Below are 26,712 nucleotides of genomic sequence, written 5' to 3' on the forward strand. Positions count from 1 at the left end.
CCGGCTGCGTCCATTCATTCTAATGGAAGACTAGCTAACATCTCTAGTAGCTACTTACCTGCAGAGATGGCTGGTCCGGTGCCCGGTGTTTTCGTTCTTCTTCGCCTCGCTGCCCCCGCCTCCCAGGTTAGTGTTAAAGAGCTAGGAAGAAGGCGGGGTTTGTGGCTTAGGAGAGTGTGGGCGGGTACAGGGCGGGGAGACGTGACGTCTCCCCTCCCAGTACCCGTCCACACTCTCCTAACCCGCCCACACTCTCCTAACCTGGGAGGCAGGGGTCAGCGAGGCAAAGAAGAACGAGAACACCGGGCACCGGACCAGCCATCTCTGCAGGTAAGTGGACACCAGGGGGGACTAAGTAGCCAGAGGATTAAAAAAAAATCCTCTGGCTACTTAGTGATTAAAAAAAATCACTACACGGCGTGGATTCTAACTATTAAAGCGTTCAATTGTTAGATTCCATGCTGTATAGCGAATAGGATTGTTTTTAAAATCCGACGTCCGATTAGTAAAAAAAATCCCATTGACTTGCATTGGGATCGGAATTGGGATCGAGATCGGGTTCGAATGAAAAATGGGTACTATTCCGTTATCGGGCCAGCAGCAGCGCAGTTCAGCAGCAGCTTTCGGGACAGCAGTTCAGCAGCGGGAATTACAATGACATCCGAGGACTGCTGGCCCGATGCTTGTGCCCAGTAACCAGTACATCGATGACCCCCCTCCCCCATCCTTCTCCTCCTGCCAGTGCTGCCCCCCAGCTCTCCTTACATCTTCCCCGTACCCTCTCCCCGCCACACGACTAGGCCTCACCTCAGCGCTAGTACCGAGACCGAAAGGAAAGACACCGGGGCTCAATCCAGGCCCTGACAAGAAACACGCCGACTATAGGAACGGTGAGCTACAGCGAGCCGGAGGGACAAACTTTCTGCAGCGTCCGGCGGCTATCTAGTAGCATTCATTGCTCAAGATTTACGGTGAGGCCTATTACAGGGAGAGGGTACGGGGCAGATGTAAGAAGAGCTGGGGGGCAGCACTGGAAGGAAGAGGAGGATGAGGGCATCGATCGATGTACTGCCTACTACACACAAGCACGGCCTCTATCATCGGGCCAGCATCGGCTTAGTCATGTGGCGGGGAGAGGGTACGGGGTAGATGTAAGGAGAGCTGGGGGGCAGCACTGGAAGGAGGAGGAGATGGAGGGGGGGTCATTGATGTACTGGCTACTGGGCACAAGCATCGGGCCAGCAGTCCTCGGATGTCATTGTAATTCCCGCTGCTGAACTGAACTGCTGTCCCGAAAGCTGGTGCTGAAATGCGCTGCTGCTGGCCCGATAACGGAATAGTACTGAAAAATGATCGGAAATCAGATTTCAAAATCGATCCTGAAAAGTCAAGATCGGCTCAACCTTAATAAGGACTCTCTTTACATTGACGCATAGGGACTTACCTGCCAATAGATGGCGCTAGAAACAAGGACATCTTTTTCTTACATATCCTTATATCGAATCCAGGGCTTTTATATTGGTCACCATAATATAGGCCATCCACATGTGATTGGTATGGATCCTGTTTGAAGAGGTCTCTTCCATATGCCAATGACATCACAGTTCCATAGTTGATCGGTCTCTGGGGTTCATCCGATCTTGAGATTTCAGGATCGATTTTAAAATCCGATTTCCGATCATTTTCCAGCCGATCCCGATCACTCAACCCTAATTGTATATTGTATATGCAGTGGGGTTGAGCCGATCTTGAGATCCCGATCACTCAACTCTATCGGTCACATAGTACAACAGCGGCTCAGTCCCATTCAAGCGAATGGGGCTGAGCTGAAATAGCAATCACAGTCCCTACAATATGTACAGTACTGGATGGGTGTCAGATGGTAAGAATAGGCCATTTTCCGCTGCACAGATATTTTTGCAACGTGTGGATGGGATTCTCTAGGGACTGCACATCGTTCCTTGGCCTTAAGCAAGGTATTGAGAGCAAGACATACAGTAATTTGTATCTAGTCCCCAGGGAAGGGGGGTGAATTAAATTTACCTAAAAAAAAGTTCTTGCTTCATCAAGTTTAGAAGTTGGATACATAATTCCTGACACATTCGCTTCCAGATCCCCCGTCTGTCATTCTCGTCTTCCCATGCTGGATGTCATGTACCGTATTTATATTAGCACATCTCCAATTTGGCGTCTTGTTCAGCTGGAGAGGTGACAGATTCGTGTCATTTAACAACCACTTTGGGGATTATTAATCAGTCCCCGGCGCGGTGAATGACACCCACTGATCACATCATTATCAGGTACCACATTTGTCTCCGTTCCCTCCTCAAATGAACTAAAAATAATTGGCGCCGCTCCGTAAGGTACACATAAGATCTGAAAAATGGCCGCTGTCTTGTGAATTAACGCCAGGAACATTGAAGCCATCGCTCATTGAAGTCGTGCCCGACGGTTGCGGCTCCATCAACGTCTGTATAAAACAATACTACAAAGTCACGGGTATCAATAAGAAGAGGCAGATAATAAAGAAACGCCGCTCTCATAATAGCGATACTCGAGACGCTGCCAAGAAGCTACGAAGACGAGGAGGTGGAAGTCGATTTGTCACATAAACAGGGTCTGCGCGGTGTCAAACAGTAAATACAACCTTTATCAAAGGGAAGCATCAAAACCGCGCGAGCACGTACCGCCGCCAAGGAATAGTACGGAACATAAACAGTCACATGGCAAGTGTTTGAAGTTTTTTTTGGGTTGTCAGTAAAGAATAGCTCTTCTTAAAGGGGAATGTCATATGGTTGGTTGGCAATAATACCTTCTCTACAGTGACTCGTACTCCTTAATGACCCTTAAAACAAGGTTCCATTCTATAGATAGTACCACTACTTCCCCACAGGATAATTCTAATTTTCTTTTATAAAAGTAACCACTAGGGGGAGCTCACTGCATATTGGTTTGTAACAGTTTTCCAGGACGATTGATATTCACCTGTCCTCAGTCCTTTGTTCGGGCGGTGCATCCGTCCTCCCCTCTTCAGCCAATACTAGTCAGGCCAGAAACAGCCAACATGTGGCCACTGAGTCTACTGATTGGCCACAGAGGTCACGTAAGTCTCTGCACTTCAAACCAGTGTGAAGAGGGCGTGCACAACCCAAATGGAGGCACGGGGGTAGATGAATAATTAAGTTTTATGGCATCATATTAAAAGTCCTACATGTACATAATATGGTATATTGTTGTCGTACATAGTATGGCGTAGTATTAACATTCATACATTTACATAGCATGGTATAGCAATAAACCTTTCACCACTTCCAGCAATTCAAGTTCTTAGCATCTGTTAATAGCAGCTGCTCTACTGATTCCAGCACAGTTGGAATTTTCTCTCTAACCCCCACCATTCCAGAGCAATGATGCAGGGTGTTTTGGTGCCTGATGTGCTATGTAAGCTCTGTAATGTCAAGTGGGCGGTGTCAGGCAGGGGGCGTGGCTCAGAGCTCTAATCAGAGGCAGCCAGTGTCAAAACTCAGAAATACAACCCTTGTCTGCTCCTGCCTGACCCCGCCCTCCTGACAGTACAGAGTCTAAATAGTATATCAGGCACCAAAAGTAACAGCATTGATTGCTCAGGAATGGTGGGGGCTATTATCATGGATGAGCCTTATCTAGTAATAGGGAGTGAACAGCAAATTATCTAGAGACACCTAGTGCTACAGTCCTATAGGTCCATGTACATAGTACGGTATAGTATTAACAGTCCTATAGGTCCATGTACATAGTACGGTATAGTATTAACAGCCCTATAGGTCCATGTACATAGTATGATATAGTATTAACAGTCCTATAGGTCCATGTACATAGTACGGTATAGTATTAACAGTCCTATAGGTCCATGTACATAGTACAGTATAATGTTAACAGTCCTATAGGTCCATGTACATAGTATGGTATAGTATTAACAGTCCTATAGGTCCATGTACATAGTACGGTATAGTATTAACAGTCCTATAGGTCCATGTACATTGTATTGTATAGTATTAACAGTCCTATAGGTCCATGTACATTGTATTGTATAGTATTAACAGTCCTATAGGTCCATGTACATAGTACAGTATAATGTTAACAGTCCTATAGGTCCATGTACATAGTACGGTATAGTATTAACAGTCCTATAGGTCCATGTACATAGTACGGTATAGTATTAACAGTCCTATAGGTCCATGTACATTGTATTGTATAGTATTAACAGTCCTATAGGTCCATGTACATAGTATGATATAGTATTAACAGTCCTATAGGTCCATGTACATAGTACGGTATAATGTTAACAGTCCTATAGGTCCATGTACATAGTACGGTATAGTATTAACAGTCCTATAGGTCCATGTACATAGTACGGTATAGTATTAACAGTCCTATAGGTCCATGTACATTGTATTGTATAGTATTAACAGTCCTATAGGTCCATGTACATTGTATTGTATAGTATTAACAGTCCTATAGGTCCATGTACATAGTACAGTATAATGTTAACAGTCCTATAGGTCCATGTACATAGTACGGTATAGTATTAACAGTCCTATAGGTCCATGTACATAGTACGGTATAGTATTAACAGTCCTATAGGTCCATGTACATTGTATTGTATAGTATTAACAGTCCTATAGGTCCATGTACATAGTATGATATAGTATTAACAGTCCTATAGGTCCATGTACATAGTACGGTATAATGTTAACAGTCCTATAGGTCCATGTACATAGTACGGTATAGTATTAACAGTCCTATAGGTCCATGTACATAGTACGGTATAGTATTAACAGTCCTATAGGTCCATGTACATTGTATTGTATAGTATTAACAGTCCTATAGGTCCATGTACATTGTATTGTATAGTATTAACAGTCCTATAGGTCCATGTACATAGTACGGTATAGTATTAACAGTCCTATAGGTCCATGTACATAGTACGGTATAGTATTAACAGTCCTATAGGTCCATGTACATTGTATTGTATAGTATTAACAGTCCTATAGGTCCATGTACATAGTATGATATAGTATTAACAGTCCTATAGGTCCATGTACATAGTACGGTATAATGTTAACAGTCCTATAGGTCCATGTACATAGTATGGTATAGTATTAACAGTCCTATAGGTCCATGTACATAGTACGGTATAGTATTAACAGTCCTATAGGTCCATGTACATAGTACGGTATAGTATTAACAGTCCTATAGGTCCATGTACATAGTGCGGTATAGTATTAACAGTCCTATAGGTCCATGTACATAGTACGGTATAGTATTAACAGTCTTATATACAGGAATAGTATATTCTAAACAGTTCCATATCTTATGATTTTTCAGGATGACGCTGATGTAGAATGGAAATTTGCGCGGGCCAAGCTTTGGTTCTCGTACTTTGAGGAAGGACGGACCCTTCCAGTACCGTTCAACTTGGTTCCAAGTCCTAAATCATTTGTTTACATTGCGCTGAAGATAAAATCGTTCCTTCCTAGAATATTTTCCTGCCACTCCAAAGGTTTACAGGAGGACTCGGAGATGAACAAGGTAACAGGGATATATGGGCCAATGTATTTTTTGGATTTATTATTATTTTATTTTTGTTCTTGTTTTACAAATTGTCTGCAACTTGTTATTGTCTACATTCAAGCAGGGGCGTATACTGGGAAGGGGAAGGCAGGGGATGTGCCTTAAGAGGGGGTGCCAGGAGGAGCTACTGTATGACTGCGAAAAGCTGACCATACACCGCTCGTTCAGCTATTCTATCCTTCTCCCATACATGTGCATGCTCATCTATGCCAGAGACCTCTTGCATGGACTTTCATCCCTGTGAGATCCTTAATATGTCTGACTCCTCCCTGATATCAAGATAAAAGATACAAACGTGCTTTATTAGCATAACCGAAGAAAAACATTTGGTATTGCCAAAGCAAAGAATGGTTGGGGGTGGGAGTGGGCGTGGGGTGTGTGGTTTGGGGGTACGTGCGTCCTTGGGGTCTCGTCGTTCTTGTTTGGGAAGTGTGGGTATGGTTTGGCGTAGAGTGGGTGGGTGATGGGTGGGTGGTGGAGTTTAAAGGTCTTTGGCTGGTGGGTGGGTGGGGGGGGTTTAATAGTCTTTGGAGTCTCATCTTCCTCTTCTTAGGTGGCAACTGGACACGCATTGGGCAGCGATCTCCACAGTGGGCTCCTTTTCTCCCAGTAGGATGTAGAGTTTCCTCTTCTCGTCTCCATCTATGCTACACATTAGATCAGGGGTGGGCAATTAATTTTCCCATGGGGCCGCATAAGAAATTGAAACTATGCTAGAGGGCCGCACCACTGCAAATTTAGCTCCACCCACTTCTACGTTGACCCCGCCCATTCCCAATCATCTTTCCATGTGCCCCCACACAGTTCAATCCTCCTACAGTCACCCGTACATTATATGTCCCAACATTATAATGTTCCCCTCCAACTGCAGTATTAAGTCCCTCTCCTGGTGCCCCAGTATAAACTGATGGAAACTAGAGGGGACATGAAACTGGAGCAGCTGGAGGGGGACATTAAACAGTAGGGGTAGTTGGAGGGGGGCAATAAATTGACAGCTGGGCCGGATATGGCCCGGGGGCCGGACTTTGCCCAGGTCTGCATTAGATGATCGACCAAATCGCCTTGTCTGTGGTGATACCTTCTTTCCTCAACATGTACTGAATGTCTTATCTTGGTTACGGACCTTGGTATAAATAGGCCATTCAATATTCCTACATAGTATTTTGGTCACCCTCATGGTTGTCCCCGAAAGCTAAATGGCCCCAGTTTAAGAGTATTTCATAACAAGAATATATTGAAGCTGCGAGGAGTCCCTTGGAGACAGGATTTTGGCCCCTTTATATATTGGATGGCGAGTAAGGATGGGCAAACCACTAAACTGTTCAGATCCCTGAGTATAATAGGTGGAGGTCCAGGGGAGGTGTAAAAAATAAAAAAAATACTCACCTTCCCTCACCTCTTCTCGGCCTCCTCACAACGTCCTCAGCTGTCTCACGATGATTGGCGCGCCCAACATGACCGCTAAGGCCCAATCATAGTCCTCAGGGGTGACCCGAGGAGCATGGTGTCACCCAGAAATCCAGAAGAAGACCCGGAGAGAGCTGTGAATATCGTTAGGAGCCCCAGAGAAGGTGAATATAAATGTTTTTTTTTTACATTTTCCACCTGAGACTTCAGAGCATAATAACTTCACTTTAGGTGAGAACCCCCAAAGTTTTGGAGCAGGGCAAACCCAAAACTTTTGGAATATTCGGATCGCATCTGGTTCATTACGAACCAATTGTCCCATCACTGGTGGCTACAGAATTCCTCTCTACAGAGCCCTTCCATCCTGGCTGGTGACAGCCAACACCATAATGGGGGCCCATTTGTATCTTAGCTATGGGCCTAGCCTTGCAGCGCTCGGGTCCTGGGTTCGAATCTTGCCAAGGACAAAACATCTGCAAGGAGTTTGTATGTTGTATGTTCTCCCCGTGTTCGCGTGGATTTCCTCCCATACTCCAAAGACATACTGATAGGGTAAAATGTACATTGTGAGCCCCATATACATAAAAAAATATATTAATTTCACACCTACATCTCTACGAAATTCTTGGAAAATGTTCACACTTGTCTTATTCCCTACCAAATCCCCATTACAGATGTGTTTGCTTTCATCCTATCCGTTCTTATCTCTATAGAACATCTCTCCATGGAGGACAATGACTGTAATTACTTGACTTATCTCCGCGCTGAACTTTACCCCCGCGTTGGCCGAAGGAAATGACACGTTGGCTTGGCGGGCCTATGACGTGTGATGGCCGTGTGGCGGGCCAGCTGTATTTGTTCTCTGCCGTGTAATTAAAATCAGGGCTCTTGTGTTCCCCTTTATGGGTTTTATGTTTTCTACAATTTGATCCCGTTCAGTTTCGGGAGATCGTATCTCTTCTTGACAAAAGGAAAATGGACGTGATTGCCGGTCTCCGTATCTCGGTATATCGGGGTCACGCTGAGCACTTTGATAACGTTCTTTCTATCTGAACTAAAGTATCCGTTTCACAAGTTTATGTTTCTGGGTCTTTTGATTTTTTTTTTTTTTTACAGCTGAGAATTTATTCCTCGCAGCAACACAAAGAGATTCTTATCATGTAACTAGCACAAATACTCATTTCCAGATAAGGCCTTGTGCACACAGCTGGTTTATGGCTTCCTACAAGTTGCATGGAGATGAGTTGTCACATCTTGTCCTCCGTTGATGCAAGATGTGTTCAGTTTGGAGATGAAAAAGTCCTACAAGTTTGACTTTTTGTCCAGAAACTTCAGTTTAAGGCTGCGTTCACAAGGAGTAGAGCGCCGCTCATTCTGACACGTAAACACGTGTCAGAGTGAGCGTTGTACAACAGAATCCCATTGACTTCAATGGGTGCCGTCTTACACGCACTACACATTGAAATCAATGGGAGGCCAACGTGCAAGACGGCACCCATTGAAGTCAATGGGATTCTGTTTTACAGCGCTCACTCTGACACGTGTTTACGTGTCAGAATGAGCGGCGCGTTACTCCGTTTGAGTGCAGCCTTAATAACCGGACACCTGATGGACCCAGTTAATGGGTGGATACCATTCTTTATGTAGCCACATTTGAAACTCAGCAAAATCTGCAACAAAAAAAGCTGCATTTCCACAATGTAGGGCCTCAGCTGTATAAAGGAGTTGTATGCCAGTTCCTGACTAGACTTCCATTCTGACACATCCGATTTATTCAGGCCGTGTTCAGGCAGAGTTTTTTGGTCAGGATTTTGACACGGAATCTGCGTCAAAATCCTGCTCAAAAAACCGACTCCCATTGAAGTCAATGGATGCCCTTTCTTCAGGCGGATTCTGCGGCTGATTCAGCTGTGGACATCCGCCTCACGACACCTCCCACCCGACTAGGCCTATTCATTTGGGCCTAATCCGGAGTGGCATGCTGCGACCAGATGCCAGTGCACTGTACTAGCATGCAGGTGCGGCTAGCAGTTTTTTGGTCTGCAATCTGTGGCGGCCTCCGGGTCAAATCCTGGACTAAAAAACCCTGTCTGAACCCGGCCTAACGGCTTGGATCCTCATGATAATTCAGGCGTGCGCTGCGCTGGTCGGGGCCTTTATTAAGGCTAGGTTCACACCTGCGCCCAGTCTACTATCTGGGGATTCGGTTGCCTATTCCACTTTAAAAATGCCTATGGGGCAGTTTATGGGGTCTGCAGGTTTCCGAGGTGAATTAGGTTTCCGTTCGAGGGCTCTAAAGAGATTTTTGCTGGCATGTTATGCTAGCATATTTAACCGAATTTGAGTTAAAGGGATTCTACCGTTAAAACCCTTTTTTTTGTGGATAAGACGTCGGAATAGCCTTTAGAAAGGCTATTCGTCTCTTACCTTTAGATGTGATCTCCGCCGCGCCGTTCCTTAGAAATACAATTTTTTACCGATATGTAAATTAGTTCTGTCGCAGCGATGGGGGCGGGCACCAGCACTGGAAATGCGATGGAGGAGTCCCCACTGCTGCTCGAGAACAGGCTCCAGCGACGCCTCTATCTTCGGCTGGATTCTCCCCTTCTTTCGTCGGCTTTCTTCAGCGTCACCTCCGACGCCCGCGCAGTTGGCTCTGCCAGTGAGACACTAGTAGAGCCAACTGCGCACGCCAGCTGCTGGCCATAGTTCCAAGGCCGCAATTGCGCACATGCGCAGTCGGCTCTACTAGTGTCTCACACCCAGTTGTCAATTTATTTATACACTACCAGGAGGAATAACAGGGGAACTGCAGAACATAAGAGCTTCTAAGAAAACAGGATCACTTGCATATGCTTGCTGGAACTTATTTACCTGTGCTATGGAGTATGCGGAGGAAGTGTGTGTGTGTGTGTGTGTGTGGGGGGGGGGGGGGGGGGGGGGTTCTTCTAAAATTTTGCAATGTACCCCCTATACAGTGAAAAGGAAGATGGACCTGAATTGGGGCTCTTCTGCTCCATGGGTCCTAGAGCTCCATGAATACTCTCCTCTATGGTTCCTACAACATGGTATATAAGATACGTGTTTCATTGTTTTCAATAGCGTACCGCTTGGGTGCCCCCTTCCCCCTCCCAGGTGCCCAATACGTTAATAATCTCCCATAATCTTGCCTAGACGGACAAGATTTCCTTCAGAAGCCGTTGCCTGTTGCTAGGCTCATAGCTGCACAGTGTGAATGACTGTCTGCGAGGTGATGAATACAAATCTTATAATGAGAGGATTGAATAAGAAATAATTTATAGCGCTAAGACAGTGATTTGCCTTAAACAAGGTCACAAACAGCCGCCGGGGTATCCGTCATTCACGAGCGGCGCCGATCAATACCGATATTAGCGTCGGTAGTACAGGAAACATTGTAGCACGTAATGGTAATCCATATCGAAATAGGTGGTTTTGTTTATTCCGAATTGTTTCCCCATCGTGATTTTCAATTTTTCTTTTTATATATTGGTGACATCTTTGTTTTTTCCCCCTATGCTCACTGTCGCCCCCTGTTGAGGTATATTCAATGCACAATCTTCAATTTCTATCTAAATTTCTTTATACCCTCAGAATTGTCTGCCGTCTTAGTTATCTTATTTATATAGCGCCAACATATTCCACAGCGCTGTACAGAGAGTCATCGCTCATAAACCCTGTAAAATCTAAATTCCGAGTTCTCGTTTCTGAGACTTATCACGGGTCTCATCTGGGCTCCGATGCTTTTTTATCTAGCTCGTCACCGTGTAGACATCGCCCCCTGGTGCATTGGGGGTATACACTGCACTGCACTGTTTAGAGGATAGGACTTCTCTGTACAGACCCCCGTTCCAACAGGTTGACTGGCAGCAGTGAGAAATGGCCATGTATTTATCTCTCTCTATTGGCTTCTATAGCACTTCAAATACAGTTAAAGGGGTTATCCAGTTTTGTAAAAAATATTGTCCATATAACAGGTTGCAATACAAAACACTTCCTAATATATATCCTATTTAGCCGTTTATCTGATTTATTTTCAGGTCATTAACCACTGCTGTAACGTTTTGTTTACAAGCTCACTACCCCTCCCCGTGAGCAGTGCAGCCAGCAAACGAAACGTCACAGCAGCAACCCTTTAAGCCACTCATGAGAGCGATGAGATATGTGGAGGAGAGCAATGCTGCAAGGACTGAAAAAGTGAGACACAAGACAGACCCTGGGACACAAAAGAGATCAGGGAGGGGATTTGCACATTCGGGAGCGTGACAACGGGAAGGGTACACATAGAGAGCAGGCAGATGAATCATGGGAAATGTAGTTTGTTCACAGATTCACTACATGCAAATAACAGGGATACATGGAGCAGCAAGTAAAATAAAGCCAAGCAAAGGGAGTGCAAGAGAAAAGTGAGGATTTAGCACTATTTAGATCTATTCTCTCTGGCTGCAGCATTAGTCGGACCAGGGGCTTTGAACCTGAAAAAAATACCCCATTTGACCTTATCTATAGGCTTTGTCTGGTATTACACCTTATTACTAGAGATGAGCAAACACTGTTCAGATCAGCCGATCCGAACAGCATGCACCCATAGAAATGAATGGAAGCACCTGGCACGCAGACTTTGCCGGCGGCCAGTCGCCGTGCCAGGTGCTTCCATTCATTTCTATGGGTGCATGCTGTTTGGATCGGCTGATCCGAACAGTGTTTGCTCATCTCTACTTATTACCCCTTCAAGAAAATGAGGCTGAGCTGCAATACCAGACACAACCTGTGGACAGAAGTGGCGTTGTTTCTGCCACCATCAGAAAAAACACTTTACATTCTTGTTATACTACTTTGAAGCAGCCACAATAACCAGAGGCAACAAAGGAAGTCATAAAAAGCCGTGGTGGTCATATAAAAACCAGATTATGAATAAATGAATATTGTGGCTACACAAAGAGCCCGAAGCACAATGACGGCAATGTAAATATTTAACTACATATCTGAAGCCAAGTACAAATTGCTTTCTGCATGGGAGATGAGAGCGCTGTGCACATAGGTATTCAGCTGACGGTCAGGTTTATTAGCGGCGTCCGCGCTCGGTGCACATAGTGGGACTTGTATGTGACAGCTGCCTGAGAGCTGATTAGGATGAAGCTGCAGCGGTGCGTGAAAAGATGAGTATTATAATACCGTAAATTACACAACAAAGGAGGCTCCGTCTATGGTGCACATCACAGCCGAATCTCAGGGCTAGAAGTGATTTCATTTGGCTTGGTAAATACATCAATGGAAATGATTTGCGGAGAATCTGTCACCATTGTCTGTCTCCATAGAGTTATATAATATCCTAAGGAGTGACCTCAGGGTGGTGTAAAGAGCTCAAGCGTCCGTATAATATGATACCTGCAGTTTTATATAGGACCAGGGATGTAACTACGGTATCGGCTGCCACGGGGCCCGGGACATTAGGGGGCCTGGCGACAGCTGCTACCGCTGCGTATAATAATTGTTTTTGGGTGTCCACAATGGGGCATAATACTATGTGCAGGGGCCACTATGGGGTATAATACTGTGTGCAGGGGCCACTATGGGGTATAATACTGTGTGCAGGGGCCACTATGGGGTATAATACTGTGTGCAGGGGCCACTGTGGGGTATAATACTGTGTGCAGGGGCCACTATGGGGTATAATACTGTGTGCAGGGGCCACTATAGGGCATAATACTGTGTGCAGGGGCCACTATGGGGGATAATACTGTGTGCAGGGGCCACTGTGGGGTATAATACTGTGTGCAGGGGCCACTATGGGGTATAATACTGTGTGCAGGGGCCACTGTGGGGTATAATACTGTGTGCAGGGGCCACTATGGGGTATAATACCGTGTGCAAGGGCCACTATGGGTCATAATACCGTGTGCAGGGGCCACTATGGGTCATAATACTGTGTGCAGGGGCCACTATGGGGTATAATACTGTGTGCAGGGGCCACTATGGGGGATAATACTGTGTGCAGGGGCCACTATGGGGTATAATACTGTGAACAGGGGCCAATATGGGGCATAATACTGTGTGCAGTAGCCACTATAGGGCATAACACTGTGAACAGGGGCCACTATGGGGTATAATACTGTGTGCAGGGGCCGCTATAGGGCATAATAGTGTGCACAGAAATGCAGGGGGGGTCGGTTGGTTGAGGTCTTTTGCGTCAGTCAGCCCCGCCATTCCTAGTTACGCCACTGCATAGGACTGCAGACCAAGGTTGTACATCCGCTATCACTAAAGACAGTGCCATCTCAAGTATCCTATCTATACTTCTAGTTTATGTGGATTTAAGACTTTTCCTAAATGCATTGCTTTATCAAAACTGCTTTGTTTAGCTGCTATCTTAATTTATTTACTTCATTGTTTACACTGCGTTTCCAGGCCTGGTGATGAGCTTATCTCCTCAGTCCACAAGTGACTAGCTCCCTGCTCTCAGGGAGGGAGGGGAGCTGAGCTTGTATTTTTGAGCTCTTTATGTCTCTACCACAGACAAGTAAGGGTCCATTCACACAAAGTAAACGCGCACTCATTTTGGCAAAATACACAAGTAAAGAATACACGTGTAAAAAATGTCATTGAAGACAATGGGAGTCTGATTTTTACACGTGTATTCTTTACACATGTATTTTTCCAAAATGAGCGTGCGTTTACTTTGTGTGAATGAACCCTAACGAGTGATTATGAAGATAATCTTGTTTCCCTTAGTCCTAACAGCGGCACAATGTGGGGGTATTTCTGCCCCTGTGTGCTGGTAGGACAGGCGGATATTTAATTAGCCAATCAAATGCGTGGCAGGCCCTATAAGAGGGCACAAGAACCTCCCCTCTGCGTGTAAATACAAAAATACCTCCATTACATTTATATACAGTTTTATACATAAGATATGATTCCCAGGGTGGGAAATCTTGTGCCGCTGTTAGGACTAAGGGAAACAAGATTATCTTCATAATCACTCGTTCCCTGTCGTCCTCAACAGCGGCACAATGTGGGGATATAGCAAGCAGGTCCCCAAGATGGGTGGGACAAACCCATGACCGAACTTAAACTGGTCTGGGCAAAGGCAGTGGAATCTGCCACTTGGTCCTTCAGGCGGTAATGCCAAATGAAGGTGGATTCAGATGCCCAAGAGGCAGCTGCATATATTTGGTCCACAGACAAAGCACTTCTTTCTGCCCGTGAAGTGGACACTGCCCTGGTTGAATGGGCATGAAGGAAAGATGGAGCCGACAGCCCTTGGGCGGTATAGGCGACTCTAATAGTCTCGGTAACCCACCGGGATATTGTAGCTTTGGCGGCTTTGGCGCCCTTGTTTTTCCCCGTGTAGTTGACCAACAGGTTTTCAGTCCACCTAAAGGGGCGAGTGCGCTGCAAGTAGATCTGCAGGCATCTAACCACATCCAGCTTGTGCCATCTTTCTTCTTCAGCAGAAGAAGGGAACGGAAAAAATACTGGAAGGGAAATCAGTTGGTTCCTGTTTACAGCAGATGGCACCTTGGGACGAAACCCAGGGAGGAACCTAAGCTGTACATGGTCAGAGAAAAAGGTGGTATATGGCTCTTCAGCGGACAAAGCTTGTAGTTCACTAACGCGTTTGGCAGGTGTGACTGCCAATAGCAGCGCCATTTTGCCGGTTAGCGACTTGAGGGAGACCTCTTCCAGAGGTTCAAATGGCTGGCCACATAGGGCGTTCAGGACCGGAATAAGGTCCCATTGGTGGACAGGGGTGTTTACCACCGGTCTCAGCCTAGTTGCCCCTTTAATAAAGGTGCTCACTAAAGGATCCTGAGACAAACGCCTCCCCAGATAGGCGGACAGGGCCGCTACGTGTACCTTGAGTGTGGCCGCAGCAAGACCTCTGTCTAGTCCGTCTTGAAGGAAGTCCAGGATCGCCTCCGTAGGGGGATCGGTGGAGTCCACTTGATGCTGCAGACACCAGGCATTAAAGATGTTACCTATTCGACGGTAGTTCCTGTTAGTCGAATCTGCTCTGGCGCTGGATAGGGTCTTCAAGACGGCTTGTGACAGTCCTCTATTTCTCAATAGGGACTGGTCAACCTCCAGGCTGTCAGGTTGAGTCTCCTCAGATCCTGGCATCTCAGCTCTCCTTGGGTTACCAGGTCTGGGAGTGGGGGAAGCCTCCAATATATGCCCTGACTCATTTGTATGAGCTGAGCAAACCAAGCCCTTTTTGGCCAGAACGGGATTATGGCTATTCCCGAGGCTTGGTCCTGTCTTATTTTTATCAATACCTTCGGTATGATTGGAATTGGAGGGAATATGTAAAACAGCCTGAACCTCCATGGGATGGACAGGGCATCCACCGCCAAGGGATTGTCCTCCTGGTACAGAGAGCAGAAGGTCCCCACCTTGGCGTTGAGTCGGGTAGCCATAAGATCGACCTCCGGGAGACCCCATCTCTGGACGATCTGTTGAAATACGTCTGGATTGAGAGACCATTCTCCTGATACGGTAATACCCTGACTCAGCTGATCCGCTACTATGTTCAGGGAGCCCTTTATGTGAACAGCGGATAACTGGACCAGATTCTTCTCCGCCTAGGCAAATATGAGATTCGTCTCTCTCAGCAAGGTTGGTGACCTGGTGCCCCCTTGTTTGTTTATATAGACTACCACCGTCATATTGTCTGACCGGTTTTTGACAGACTTGCCTTTCAATTCTGGGGCAAAGTGTACTAGGGCCAGGTACACTGCTCTGAGTTCCTTGAGATTGGATGACCCCAGCTCCGGACATCTCCATCGTCCTTGTACAGTTTTGTCTTGACAATGGGCTCCCCATCCCCACTGGGATGCATCTGTTGTCAACAGGGTCCACACTGTCGGGACCGTGGACCTTCCGTCTTTCAGGTGTATCCACCATCTGAGGGAAAGACGGGTAGCGGGAGAAAGGCAGATCTTCTTGTGCAATCCCCGTGGAGACCTGTTCCAGGTTCTCAACACTTCCATCTGCAGGGGACGCAAATGCCATAAAGTCCAAGGCACCGCCCTGGCCGAGGATGACATCAGGCCCAGGACTCTCATGGCGGTCCGGATGGTTACCTGCCAAGTGCGCAATAGGAATCGTGCACTGGCTTGGATTCTTTCCTTCCTTGGACTGGAGAGGAAGATCTGCATCGCTTCTGAATCCACTATAAATCCGAGGAATTTTCTTCAGGTGGATGGAACGATTTCGGACTTCTCCCAATTGATAATCCTAACTCCTGTAGGAAGTTGATGGCAAGGTTGAGCTGCTGGAGGAGGGCAGCAGGAGACTGAGCTTTCAGTAGCCAGTCGTCTAGATAAGGGACGATGAAAAGACCCTGAAGTCTGAGGGCCGCGGCGACCGGAGAAATCACCTTGGTGAATACCAGTGGGGCGGATGTGATGCCGAATGGCAGAGCTGTGAATTGATAGTGCTCCCTGTGGCCGGCCATAGCGACGGCAATCCTGAGGAACTTCCTGTGGAAATGAGCAATGGGGACATGTAGATAGGCGTCCCTCAAATCGAGGGTAACCATCACCTCTCCTGGCTGAAGAAACACAGCCACGGAATCCACGGTTTCCATTCGAAATGACCTCTTCCTGATAAACCGATTGAGGTACCTCAGATCTATTATCATCCTCCAGCCCCCGGTGAACTTGGGGACCAGAAAGACGGGGGAGTAGACTCCCAGACCGAGGTCTGAGGCTGGTACCTTCTCCAGGGCGCCCTTGGTAACATATTCGGCAACCAAGGCTTCTAGACTGGCCTGCTGAGAAGGTGGAAGAGTTTGGGTGGAAACGAACCGATCTGGAGGTGGAAGATGAAAGTCGATGTGATACCCGTGTTGTATGATCTTCAACACCCATGGGTCTTGGATATGGGTGAACCATGCTCTGGAAAAGGAGGAAAGACGTCCTCCCAGGAAGGGGGGCCACAGGGAGCTGCCCCACGTCAAAACTCAGGCTTCCTCTTGGTGTCCTCCTTGGAAGCGCCACGACCAGCTCCCCTAGGGCGATATCTAAAACGCCGTTGTTGGGAAGGGCGTCTATAATTAGAGGAAGAACCTCTGCCTCTAGAGGGAGCACGTCTGCCCCTGGATGCTTGAGGTAGGGACCTTCCCCTACCTTCAGCTAATCCCTCCATAATGGCGTCTAAGCTTTGGCCAGACACCCTTCCCGGCTCAAAGGGGAGAGCACAGAGTGCTGCTTTAGACGCAAAATCTGCCCGCCAAGGCTTTAGCCAAAGGGGTCTACGGGCCGCAGTAGACAACGCCATAGATTTGGCGGAGATTTTTAATTGATGGCAGGAGGATTCCGCCAAATAATCTGCAGCCCTATGAACTCTTTTCACCATAAGGTCGGTCAGCGTGGCGTCCGCATGGAAGGCAATATGTCCCCCAGAGGCAGACGTGGAGGCTTCCCCGTCAACATCTCGGCCCACTGTAGACCGGATGGACTTCAGCAGCCTGCCCGTTTGTTCATAATGGAACGCAGTTCTGCTGGAATAACTGAGTCGTCCTCGGAGGAATCATCCTTTGCCACCCGCAGGTGTTACAAGGGGGGGGGGAGAGACGAGGAACGGAGCTCAGAGCATGGTCTCCTGGTGAGCTGAGACAAGGTGCAATGGATCCCTTTGAGGGAATCATCCTGCAAAACAAAAAGGAGAGTACAAGCAAGGGAAAAACTATTTACCCAAGCGATGCCCAAAACTCACCATCTCCTTGACCCAGGCCATCATATCTCTGGGAGAGGGCTCCACAGGTGGAGGACCTCTGCACCCGCGACAACGGGCCCACTCATAGCCTGAAAATAGGCAAGTTATAGGACCAGTAGTACCCCGCAGGGCACAACCTTTCAAGCCGCTACCTACCATCAGGGAGCGGTGTGTCGCAATCGAAGCAGGAAAGATGTTTCCTCTTGGAAGAGGTTTTCCTCCTACCATCCCCAGGAGGGGTAGTAGAGGATGACATATCCTACAGAGAGAGATAATAGACCATGCAACACTGTCACCATGACATCATACCAGCTTTTAAAAAAAGGGTAAATCTTACCAGGTCCAGTAGACCGGACAGCGAGGTGACTTGGCGCCCAACGTGCGACTCGAACCCACGACCTTGAGATTAAGAGTCTCATGCTCTACCGACTGAGCTAGCCGGGCTGGCGCTGTGAACAGGATCTGAACCTGTGCGGGGAGACCCCATTGGATTTCGAGTCCAAAACCTTAACCACTCGGCCATCACAGCCGGTTCCCAATAAAGTTTGCAAACTGGAAAAGAGTTCAAGATCAATGAACACCACAATCGCACGCCTTCAGCAGATACTGCAGGAAGGTCTCTGACACCAGGCCAGCCAGCCTCTTAATTCTGGCCGGCTGGAAGTGGGCGGAGCCACAATCAAAGCAGGTGAGGCAACCTGCCCAGACAACTAACCCTGTAATCAGGGGTCTGCAAAGATATACGTTCCCCCTCACCAAGAGGCCCTTAACACGGGCACTTACCCCCACATCTCCCCGTCTTTTCCGGCCTTTAATAAGGCCTGAATCTTCCCTGAGTGAGCGGCCGCCAGCGCCAGGCCGTTGCCATGGCGCTATGATACTTCCGGCGAAACCGGAAGTGCGCGCTTACAGCGGCCGGCGGGGAACAGGATACACAACAGTGTGGTTCCACCCGCCGGCAGTCCGTGCGGCCACCAGAGGCGGCATGCGGAGTCCCCGGACTCTCACCAAAATGTCAGGTAAGTCACAAGGAGCAGGGGAAGCGGAGGAGAGGGGGGGCAGGGGGGATAGAGGGGGGTAGCCACACATGGCTAACAAGCACCTTCTCCCCGCAGGGCACAGAAGGTGACAAGAAGAAAACAACCGCTCAGGAGGTGAGTGATCCTGCTGAGCTTCTCAAAGAGGACACAAGTCCTCCCACCTGTCCTCTGTCCACACAGGACAGAAAAAAACACGCAGAGGGGAGGTTCTTGTGCCCTCTTATAGGGCCTGCCACGCATTTGATTGGCTAATTAAATATCCGCCTGTCCTACCAGCACACAGGGGCAGAAATACCCCCACATTGTGCCGCTGTTGAGGACGACAGGGAACAGAGCTTCTGCTCTCAAATAGGGAAGGAGAGGGGTGAGTGCTTGTGTTTCTGAGCTGTTTATCTCTGGCTCTTCTAGTTATCAGTGGGTTTAATTGAATTTGGCTGATAAGGAGTCTGTTACCTCTGTATGTAAACACAGACCTAAAACTGAGTTTATTGCAATTGTCAGGGTCTGGGGTTGCTAGGTGGGGTGGCGTAGACACACAAGTCCAGTTTATTTAGTCCAAAACAATAGAGTTTTATTGTCACTCAAAAAAGGTAGTGTAGCAACAAAAGGAAACAATACGAAAATAAATACATGTCCGTCTAGGCTCTAACTAAACACAGAATAGGTTACCTCACCTAGAATCACAGAAATCAAAAGCCAGTTGAATAATTCAGGACACAGCTCCAAAAAAAATGAACCTCGCTGTTTGGCACTCCAGCCAAGCTCTGCCAAAGTGTTGTTGCTGGAGCTGGCTTCTTAAGCCTCCTTGACGAGGAGACTCTCTGCAGCTGAGTCGCTGCCGGAACATCCCCAAAGTGTGGACTGGAGGGGGGTGGAATGACAGGTCCCACTACCAATCCTATCTGTCATTCCTAAAAATCCAGCCCAGTAACCGGAACTTTGAAATAACCCTCAGCAGACAATAGTTATCTGCTGAGAAATATTCTTTCTGGAGTTTTCTCATCTCACCCACCTTAGTAGTCTGAGTGAGATGTACCATTCTCCATTACCTGACCAGCCATCGGCTTACACAATCAAATCCAGCTCTGCTACATCAGCTTCATATTGTGCATCTTCCAGTGATATTGTGCTAATGTATGTACAACCAATCCCTCATTACTGACTGCAAACATGTACTGCTATGAAGAGAGATAGCAGAGCTTTGCCTGGGAGACAGCAAGTGAAACCCCGCCCACCAATGTACTGAGAAAACCAGAAAGTGAAGAGAGCACACAGCATGCAGGTTGCTGAACAAGCCAGTTGGGAATACCCCATTAACCCCTTCCCCACCATGCCATTTATCATTTTTACATTTTTGGTTTTTGGACTCTCGGGCCTTCCAGAACCCATAACTTTATTTTTACCTTTATAGACAGAGCTTATTTTTTGTGGAACAATTTGTACATTCTAATGGTACCATTTAATATTCCGTACAATGTACTGGGAAGCTAGAAAAAATTCAGATTGGGGTGAAATTAGAAAAAAAAATCACAATATTGCGTAATTTTCTTTCAGGTTTTATTTTTACAGCGTTCAATATATAGAACAAATGTCACATTAGCTATAGTCTACGGGTCAGTACGATTGCTGTGATACCAAATTTATATATTTTTAATGTGTTTTAATACCTTAAAGAAAATTTCAAAACTGCGAAAATAGGGAATCTGGCAAAAATTCAGATCGGGGTGGAATTCCGACCCCCCCCCCCCCAAAAAAAAAAACGGCAGCGCTTCATATGGGATTTATCTTTACAGTGTTCACTGTGTGGTAAAGGAGAAGGTTTGAAGGAGATGTTGGGGGTTATGGGGGGGGGATTAGGACCAGAGGGCAGAAGGTAAGTAGGGGGGCCCCAATTGAACATGGGAACAGGGGGGGAGAAGGTAACCGGGGTCACAGGTGGGTAAGGGGGAGAAGGGGGCTGGGGACGCGGATGAGGGGTAAGGGGAGGTCCGGGGGTGCGGGTGGGGGAAAAGGAGAAGGCCCCAAGCGCAGCAGCGTGGCCGTTGGGTCCCAGCCCACCGTTCTGTGGGAGGGACCGCGCTGGCCGCAAGTAGAGGGGTGTTGGGGCCCACGGGCCGCGCTGCAGATGGTTTGCGCAAGGGGGGCGCCGACGAAGTTGCGGGTTATAGCTAGTTATTCTTATATTTTATAGTAAGGGTGTTTTCGGACATGGGAATGCCTAATATATGATATAGGGAAATGGGCCTGATTTAAATTTTTATATATTTTGAAAAATATTTTTCAAACTTGATGTTGGGAAGGGGTTAAAGTAAGAATCAAAAATTAGTGGTTCATCCAAATACAGAAAATGTAGTGACATGCCATGTATTTTATGACAACTAAGGCTCAAACGACCGTGTCCGCATTTTAGCATCTGTGTTATGGCCACAAATTCATTGAACCGAACCAGCAGCTTTGTAGGGATCTGTGATGCTGTAAATTCGGGCCATTAGATATTTCAGCCTGTCTGATTTTACGGGTATGTTCACATGGTGGAAAATGAAAATGAATTCTGAAGATTTTAGCGTCCCGCTGCGATGAGAAGCAGATTCAGAGTGGAATCCTCCCACAAATCCGTGACAAATGTGTATCCTAAAGAGGACCTGTCACCAAGTCTGAAAAGCCTATTCAGATCGGTGCATTTTGGCATTTTATTTATCCAAATCCATTCAGCTATTCCAAAGATATAAGCCCGGTTATTATTGATGTAAATTACGGCCTATTAGCCAAGTAGGTGGTAACACTGTGGTTCCTCTGGGGCGGGGTCTCTATGTACTTTATGTCATGCAGTGTTACCACCTGCTTGGCTAATAGGCCCTAAATAAAGCATAGTAACGTAATGTAATGTATACATACAATATGTTCTCTATTATGTCCTGCATTGCTGCTGTGATCACTCGTGCCTTGTGATATATGACGGCACGCTCACTGGTAAGGGGCAATAAATCCGAACACCCATCTAAATGGCGCTGAATACAACACAAACGTCGATGAGGTCCAGTGCACACTAATATACTCAGTGCAGTATATAAAGTGATGTGTGACCTCCACCTAGTGGTCGGAAATATAACAAGCGTCTACCGCTATATCTAAGGAGACATCTGGAAATGGACACTAGCTTCCATTTCTGCCAGAAGGAGTGTTACTAATTTTTAAAGCAATGGCGTATCATTAGGCTATATCTGCACTATATTATAACCAGTAGTCTGACCTGCACAATTTTTCCCCTGCGCGGCATCACCTTGACCACTCACCGTGCAAGGATTGCAACGTGCACCCATTTAGATCAATGGAACCAGGTGTAATTTCCTGCAAAGTTGGGTGAGAAAAGTGCACTAAGTGTTCACACTACCGTCTGTGTCCGACAGGTAGTGTCCGCTCCTAGTGTCCGCTCAAAATCTGTCACGGACATTAGGAGCGGACACTAGTTGTGTCCGTGACACCTGTCATTCATTTCAATGGGCATCGGGTGCGTTCTTTTGCACTCCATGCCCGTCCGTTCCCTGTCCACAAGTGAAGATGTCCGACTTCTCAAGCGGACAGAAAAACCCTGCATGCAACGCCCCCGTAAGAATATTGCACCAAGAAGTAGTTGTTGGAATGGAATGACACGCTCTGTGTGACTGTAATAATGTATATATGTAATATATAAGATATATGTAAGTGATAAAGGAAAGGTTACTGGGGAAACCTGTACAATTGGGCAGAGGCTCTAGTACCCCTTTGGGTCACCTCTAACCTGGATACAAGATGTGATACATTTGGACATGGAGGTATACAAGTTCTTTGTGGTATCTGGTGATACATTTGCCCACAGATGTTGCCGCTGGGGCTGTAGATCCATCCTACTTGTAGGTTGCCGAATATGGCGTTCCAGCTGGTTCCAAGGAAATGCTGCAATCTGGTGCGAGCATTCCTGGTAGACTCTTACTATGTGTGGGCGAGCATTATCCTGCTGAAAAATACCAGTTGTTCACCCTGCCATGAGAGGCGACACATACAGCCACAGGATGTGACGCCCGGGCCATAAGCTGTTAGTCTCCCTTATATCACTATTGGGGGTGACCGACTGTCTCCTTATAGGTGACGGGTTCACCTATCATCTCACCAGTAGTTGGGGCAATATGTCACTTCACAGGAGAGGAAGGATTGAACCGCTCGCCAGGAGGTCTCCATACTTGAATCCAACAATTACCGTATCCTGAGCTCAAATTGAATTCATTAATAAAGAAAGGTTGTGTAATGAAGGCGCCCCCTGTGTCAGAATGGTGGAGAAGGAAACTGGGAGCAGCTCACACTTGTCAGATCAAATGATCCTCTACTGGTGGTCTGAGCCGTCCAGAGCCTGTTCTGTCTGTCTGTTCCCAAAAAGTCTTCAAGTGTGTTGTAGAGGAATGTCCAACTCAACCATCTCTCATTATAATGTACACTATCCAAAAGTAGCCTCCAAGAGCCTCTCTCATTATAAGGTACACTACCCAAAAGTAGCCTCTGAGAGCCTTTTTATAGGACAGCTGGGAATCACTTTCACGCCCTCTTGTGGCAAGCCGCAGTATCTAACCAGACCACAGCTGTAGTGATTTACATTTCTGCCAGAGACGTATCTGCATTCTCTCTCTGGGTGGGTTATTTTTTTGTGAATGAGTGTATAGTGTACATGTATATGATGTAACATGTTACTCGGATATATGACTATTCATGTGTATGTAAGTGGTTTGTATTAATGAGGACTGACGTAGTTATTTAGCATTGGCGTATTCCAGATACAGACCATTGTGGAGGATTGGATAATGTCGCGGACAGTAATTACTGATAATATTATTCTGCAGACAGGCAAAGTGATTGAATAAATTAATAATCTTCATTATTGTCATTTATCAAGAGGCTGAATGGGAATGGACGGTATATAAGTCAGCAGCGGTGTGTGACTGCCACCTAGTGGTGGAAGGGAGGAAGTATCTGACTACACCAGGCGTAGTCTGAAGCAGCAGCCATGAGTCCTGTCCATCATGGCGATGGGTATTCATTGGACTGACAGTTCCTTCTCTTCCTCCTCCAGGCCCCAGATGTGACTGTGACCTCTACCCCCGATAGCTACGGGCCTGGTATTAGACATAATGGTCCATGCTGTATGATTCACCTTATGTATTGTGTATTCTATGCAATAATATTAATAGTATATGGGTTTCATTAAATTGCAGCTTGGTCACAGTAAACACTCGAGTATACGAAGTTCTGAGGATGGAAACCTAAACAACATAAGTCACCCACCCACCAGGTATCAGGTAAGTTGTCTGCTCCTATTATACTGTGTTTGAGCCTTTGTAGATTCAGAGATGCTTTACACTGCAGCGCTGCTCCTTCAGATTGGTTTTTGCTCTATGCAAACACAAGGCCTTCAAGAAGTCATTCATCCCCTGCAATGATGGAGGAATGGGGGCTGTAGCGCACAAGGCTGCTGGCTAAGGACTGGTTTTGCGTTTCTTATTACGGTTTGCATAAATTTTATTAAGATTTTTTCTTCCTTACAGAAAATAATGAAGCGTCTTATCAAACGATACGTGCTGAAAGCTCAGGTCGACAAGGAGAGCGATGAAGTCAATGAAGGTAAGTTGGCATCATGGTCGCCTCTGACAGTGCCTTGGTGTCCTCCTCCAGGCCTCTGGCTGACATCATGCACCCCTATGGTGGTCACTTGGTGCACGCCATTGTCATGATACTTTGACCCAATGGTGACCCTGGGGTGCGTGACGTCAGGAAGAACTCGGAAGCAGAGACCCCAGAGTATGACAGTGACGGACTCTAACCAAAACGTTTGGTAAATTTTGGCCAAATCCAGTTTGATCTGAATCAAACTGGTTATCGGATTGGACATAACCAGGGCCAGATTATGGTTGGACATAATATTTAGTGGAAGGTGTTGCTTGGATGTCTGTGCCCAGTGGTGTTGTAATAGTCTAAAAAGATATATGTTCCCCTAAAAATATGTACCCCAGATCTTGACCATGGATTGCCACCATATAGTGATAAAATAATACCACCATACTGGTGCTAAATAAAAGCCGCCATACAAAGTAACGCCATACAGTGACCATATACTAAAGTGGTAGACACCAATCCTACCCAAGACCAAAAAAGTTAGAACCAATGATTTACAGATGGCGGCATCTCTCAGTGGAGTTGTTGACTTTTCTTTTTATTTCTCCATCCGGCCCTGAGCACCATGACAACTTCTTCCCCTCATCTTTGCCAAGCTTTAATTGATGACCTGTCTGTAGGATAGGTCATCAATTATTTAGACTGGAAAAACCCCATTAAAGGATCCATTGACAGCGTCTTGGGGTGAGATACTACAGGGCACCTTCAGAGGTCTTGTGGAGTCCACCAGATGAGACCAAGACGAGGGAGTTCTACATGGTTATAATATTATGGCTGACCTGTGTACGTATCATGGTCTGTATCGGCAGAAGACAGAACTCACGTCATTGTTTTTTTACAGGTGAGCTCAAGGAAATAAAACAAGATATTTCAAGTCTCCGCTATGAGCTCCTCGAAGAAAAGACTCACAACACCGAGGATCTTGCAGAACTTATTCGAAAACTTGGAGAAAGATTATCTATGGACCCCAAAAGATCATAGTGGGACAATAGGCCTGGCAACGCTCCTCCTGGCATATTCGCTGCCTTAGCTCACCATACTGACCTGTCTTCTGATGGAGAACCTCATCTTTGGGATGGACCCAAGCTCACCTCATTGTCTTCTGCAACAAGTCGCTCTTCTCTTTTTACGGAGTTAGGCCTCATGTACAGTCAGTGTGCTAGCCTTGGCCTATTCATTGTATTCAGTGTATTTTCACGGTCCGTTGTATGGGACTGTGAGTTTTTAGTAAAACTCAGGATAGGTCCTATTCCTTTCCGTTTTGCAGACCGTGCCCAATGGACTCAATGAATGGGACCACAGAGGCATGGGCGGAACGGCACGGATATCATCCGTGTGCTGTTCAATCAGTAGTGTACATTTTGCCTTATTGAGTGGCAAGACCATTGTTTATTTCCCATGTCCTTCCAGAAGAAACTCCTCCATGATGGACCTGCTCACAGTCTCCACAGCTATAGGAATCCCCAAAAAGTCAACTTAGGGAGAAGATAGCAGTAGCAAGGCTAGGATGAGGTGCAAGAATCCTATAGATGGTGCCATGTCATGGGGACCATTGATCTGGTCGTAATCTTGATCGTATGGTCCTGCTCCATGGTGGCGACTAGAATCCTATAGCTGGTGGCATCTCATGAGGACCATTAATCTTCTCCTACTCTTACTCATATGGTCCGGCTCCTACCATACATTTAGGTTAGATAGTGGTGACTAGCATCCTATAGCTGGTACCATCTTATAAAACCATTGATCTGGTCCTACTCATACTGGTATGGTCCTGCTCCGACCATACCATGTTAGATGATGGTGACTAGAATCCTATAGATGGTACCATCTCCTGAGGACTATTAATCTGGTCCTACTCTTACTCGTACAGTCCGGCTCCTACCATACACCTAGTTTAGATGGTGATTAGAATCCTATAGCTGGCACCATCTTATAAAACCATTGATCTGGTCCTACTCCTACTGGTATGGTCCTTCTCTGACTATACATCTATGTTAGATGACGATGACTAGAATCCTATAGATGGTACCATCTCCTGAGGACTATTAATCTGGTCCTACTCTTACTCATATGGTCCGGCTCCTATCATACATTTAGCTTAGATAGTGGTGACTAGAATCCTATAGATGGTACCATCTTATAAAACCATTGATCTGGTCCTATTCCTACTGGTATGGTCCAGCTCCGACCATACATCTATGTTAGATGATGGTGACTA

The 26,712-nt window shown here is 46.6% G+C and overlaps 1 protein-coding gene and 1 non-coding gene across 2 annotated transcripts in view; one reads left to right on the forward strand and one right to left on the reverse strand.

The window, feature by feature from the left end:
• Positions 1-25,567, forward strand: part of TRPC6 (transient receptor potential cation channel subfamily C member 6) — a 103,630-nt gene extending 78,063 nt beyond the window's left edge. Inside the window, exons 9-12 of the mRNA XM_075266119.1 lie at positions 5,368-5,571; positions 24,038-24,121; positions 24,368-24,443; positions 25,336-25,567. Coding sequence (XP_075122220.1) covers positions 5,368-5,571; positions 24,038-24,121; positions 24,368-24,443; positions 25,336-25,475 — 504 coding nt within the window. The 3' untranslated portion in view covers positions 25,476-25,567. The remainder of the gene's footprint in view (positions 1-5,367; positions 5,572-24,037; positions 24,122-24,367; positions 24,444-25,335) is intronic.
• TRNAS-CGA (transfer RNA serine (anticodon CGA)) lies at positions 18,205-18,286 on the reverse strand. The gene has a single exon. It is a non-coding gene; the product is annotated as a tRNA-Ser (tRNA).
• Positions 25,568-26,712: the final 1,145 nt, after the last annotated feature.

Source organism: Leptodactylus fuscus, chromosome 2, assembly GCF_031893055.1.
Source record: "Leptodactylus fuscus isolate aLepFus1 chromosome 2, aLepFus1.hap2, whole genome shotgun sequence".
Taxonomy (NCBI): domain Eukaryota; kingdom Metazoa; phylum Chordata; class Amphibia; order Anura; family Leptodactylidae; genus Leptodactylus; species Leptodactylus fuscus.